Source organism: Molossus molossus, unplaced genomic scaffold (genome assembly GCF_014108415.1).
Source record: "Molossus molossus isolate mMolMol1 unplaced genomic scaffold, mMolMol1.p scaffold_m16_p_10, whole genome shotgun sequence".
Classification (NCBI taxonomy): Eukaryota; Metazoa; Chordata; class Mammalia; order Chiroptera; family Molossidae; genus Molossus; species Molossus molossus.
Window position 1 is genome coordinate 77,645,885 of NW_023425345.1, and position 4,063 is coordinate 77,649,947.

Sequence of the window (4,063 nt, forward strand, 5' to 3'; positions counted from 1 at the left end):
ACACTAACCTCTGAGCCAACACAGCCAAGGCCACTGTGCCTTTTTAGAACCAGGTTCTGGGTGGTGATAGAAGAATTTGGGGGAGATACTCTCCCCCATACTGTAGCCACTCGTGTCTCAGCCAGTCAACACTATCACATTGTATGGCTAACCCAGAGAAAGAAAGGACTAAAGGAAAATTGAGCAATCTCCCCTGGGGCAGGCTTCTGACCAAGGCTAAGAAGGAAGGCAGTAGGCTGAAGAACTTCCTGCCTCCCAAACGTTGTGATTATTTATCCTTCATCATTCCCTGCTCCCCCAACCCACTCTAAACCAAAGCTAGTCTCTCTGCTGTATTCTTTCATTGTGTTAATGTGATATGTGTGAGAGGGGCACTAGACACTTGGAGAGATGAGATGAAGGAGTCATGGCTTAGTAAAGGAGGCAGACTCATACATAGCTCTTTATAGTAAACTATAATTTCCTGTCTTACAAGCAGTGATGCCTTTTTTTTTTCTAATCCTCACCCCAGGATATTTTTCTATTTATCTTCAGATACAGTGGGAGGGAGGTAGAGAGAGGGAGAGAGAAACAGGTGTGAAAGAGATATACCAACTGGTTGCCTCCCACAAGACCCTGACCAGGGCTGGGAAAGAACCACAACCTCGGTACGTGCCCTTGACGGGAACCGAACCCGCAATTCATTGGTCTGCAGGCTGACGCTCTAACTGCTGAGCCAAACAGGCCAGGGCACAAGTGATGCCTTTTGAAGGAACTTTGTGCCCAGTTTTCTCCCCAACAAACTTCTCCCTCTTCAGGCCCCTACCATCCCCCTCACAGTAGTAATCAGTCATCAAGTCCCATCAATCATATTCCACAAATGTCTTTCAGATTCAGCCCCTCCTCTCTCTCACCATCCCTCATTACTGCCTTAATTAGGTATAGTCATCATTGCTTACTTGGTAATGTTACTATATAGAATGAATTCCTTGTTTCCAGCTTGATCCTCTTCAAAAGAGTCTGCAAGCTTTGACCTCAGGGAGTCTTACCTTATTGAACCCAGATCTCAATATCTGGTACAAATCGAATCAAATCTTTGTAGGCCCTACCTTTCACCTAGAAATGTAACTAAAGTTCCAGCTATACTCACTCAACTACATATTGTTCACTATTTATGCTAAGTGGTTCCCTCTGTGACATCCCCTGATATGCACACAGGTGTGTGCCTGGAGTGCCCTTCCCCCCGTCGTAGTTCAACACCTCACCTTTGGGAACCTTTGTGCACTGCTGATGGGAACGTAAATTGGTGCAGTCACTTTGGAAAACAGTGACTTTTTGAGGAACAGACGTTCCTCAAAAAGTAAAAAATAGAACTATCATATGATGTAGCAATTACACTTCTGTCTGGGTATTTATCTGAAGAAAACAAAAACACTAACTCAAAAAAATATATGTGTACCCTCACGTTCATTGCAGCATTATTTACAATAGTTAAGATATGAAAACAGCCCTGGCCGGTTTGGCTCAGTAGTTAGAGTGTTGGCCTGTGCTCCAGAGAAACCCGGATTCAGTTCCCACTAAGGGCACGTATCTCGGTTGTAGTTTGTCCCTGGCCCTGGTTGGGTTGTGCGGGTGGCAGCCACTCGATGTGTACCGTTCACATCGATGTTTCTTTCTCTCTCTTCTTCCTACTCTATCTAAACAAGAAATGGAAAAATGTCCTCAGGTGAGGAAAAAAAAAAGACATAAAAACGATTTAAATGTACATCAGTGGATGGATAAAGAATATATAAAAATGGATAACATACATTACATAATAGAATATTATTCAGTCATAAAAAATAATTAAATCTTGCCATTTGCAACATGGATGGACCTTGAGGGCATTATGCTAAGTGAAAAAAGTCAGACAGAGAAAGACAAATACCATATGATTTCACTTATATGTGAAAAAAAAAACAGACAAAAATCAGCTGGGTGACTTGGTTGGTTGGAGCATCCTCCCATACACCAAAAGGGTTTCAGGTTCCATCCTTGGTGAGTCCGGGCTTGTACGGGAGGCAACTGATTAATGTTTCTCTCTCACATCTATGTTTCTTTCTCTCTCTCTCTCTCTCTCAAATCAAACAATAAGCAGCTTTTCCGATCTTCCATCTGCAGCAGAACCACCACCAAGATACAAATATTCCTGAAAACCCCTGTGAGGAAGACCATCACTCTTGAGGCTGAACCCTTGAATACAACTGAAAATGTAAAGGCCAAGATGCAGGATAAAGAAGGAATTCCTCCTGATCAGCAAAGACTGATCTGTGCTAACAAGCAACCGGAAGATGGATGTACTTTGTCTGACTACGACATTCAAAACGAGTCCACTCTTCATCTTGTCTTGAGACTTCATGGTGGTGCTAGAAAAAGGAAGAAGTCTTACACCACTCCCAAAAATGAGCATAAGAGAAAGAAGGCCAACCTGGCTGTCCTGAAATACCACAGGGTGAATGAGAATGGCAAAATCAGTAGTCTTGTCTCGGATTGTCCTGCAGGGGAACATGGTGCTTGGATTTTATGGCCAGACAGTTTGACAGACAATGTTGTGGCAAATGTTGTATGACCTATTGCTTCAACAGACCTGAAGAGAAATAATTGTATATAGGTTAATAAAAGACATGGATGAACAAAAACAAAAACAAAACAAACAAAGAAAAACAATTTCATAAAAAGCAAAGCAAAGCGAAACAAAACAAACTCGCCCAACCGGTGTGGCTCAGTGGTTGAGCATCAATCCATGAAACAAGAGGTCGCTGGTTCGATTCTCGGTCAGGGCACATGCCCAGGTTGTGGGCCTGATCCCCAATCCTCCTGCAGGAGGTGGCCAATCAATGTTCTCTTTCATCATCGAGGTTTCTATCTTTCTCTCCTCCCTTTCTCTCTCTCTAAAATCAATAAAGAAAAAAAAAGTTTAATAAATTAATTAATTTAAAAAAATAAAACATCAATTTAAAAAAATTATAAAAAACAAACTCATATTGGTGGTTGCCAGAGGTGGGTGGGAGGGGTGGAGGTGGTGAGGAAAATGGGTGAATGGAGCCAAAAAGTACCAACTTCCAGTCATCAAATAAGTAAGTCCTGGAGATATAATGTACAACATAGTTAATAATATTATACTGCATATTTGAAAGTTGCTTAGAGAGTATAATTTTAAAGCTCTTATTACAAGAAAAAAGAGCTCTGCCCTGGCCAGGTACCTCAGTTGGTTGGAGCGTCATCCTGATATGCCAAAGTTGCAGGTTCGATCCTCTGTCAGGGCACATACAAGAATCAAGCAATGAATGCATAAATAAGTGAAACAACGAATAATTTCTCTCTCTCTCAAATCAACAAATGAATGAAAAAAAATTTTTTTAATTCTATAACTATGCATGGTGATGGGTGTTAACTAGACCTAAATATTAAATTATTATGTTGTACACCTGAAACTAATGTATGTTTATTATACCTCAATTTTTTCTTTTTTATTTTTTTGTACGTGCCCCTAGCGGGAACCGAACCCAGGACTCTCTGGTCCGCAGGCTGACGCTCCAACTGCTGAGCCAAACCAGCCAGGGCAATTTTTTTTCTTTATTGATTTTAGAGAGACAGGAAGGGAGAGAGAGATAGAGATAGAAACATCGATTGGTCACCTCCTGGATGCCCCCAATGGGAATTTGGCCCACAACCTGGGCATGTGCCCTGACCAGGAATCGAACCAGTGACCTCTTGGTGCATGGGTGGACGCTCAGCCACTGAGCCACACTGGCAGGGCTATTATACCTCAATTTTAAAAAATTAATAATAATAAAGGTACCGCCCTGGCCGGTTTGCCTCAGCTGTTTTGGCCCACGGACCAAAGAGATGCGGGTTTGAACAAAGGGGAACAGGTCGTGAAAAAGGACTGGGTGGGATAGCACCATTTCTTCTGCTTTCGGTTTCTGTGCCTTTTGCAGGGCTTCTAACAGCAAAATACTGGAACAGAGCTTTCGGAGGTTCATAACCTCTGTGGTCCATAGGAGCCACTAAGAGGACAGCCCAGGGAAGAATTTGCCATTTT

At 42.3% G+C, this 4,063-nt stretch overlaps 1 protein-coding gene across 1 annotated transcript; it reads left to right on the forward strand.

Annotated features, from left to right (window-relative positions):
* The first annotated feature begins 2,242 nt into the window (after window positions 1–2,242).
* Window positions 2,243–2,587, forward strand: LOC118623566 (ubiquitin-40S ribosomal protein S27a-like). Its single transcript, XM_036251285.1, has one exon. The coding sequence runs from the start codon at window positions 2,243–2,245 to the stop codon at window positions 2,585–2,587; it is 345 nt and encodes a 114-aa protein (XP_036107178.1).
* Window positions 2,588–4,063: the final 1,476 nt, after the last annotated feature.

What these genes read in the sequence shown, in the direction of transcription:
- LOC118623566 (XM_036251285.1), top strand. Translation starts at nt 2,243, where the DNA reads ATGCAGGATAAAGAAGGAATTCCTCCTGATCAGCAAAGACTGATCTGT.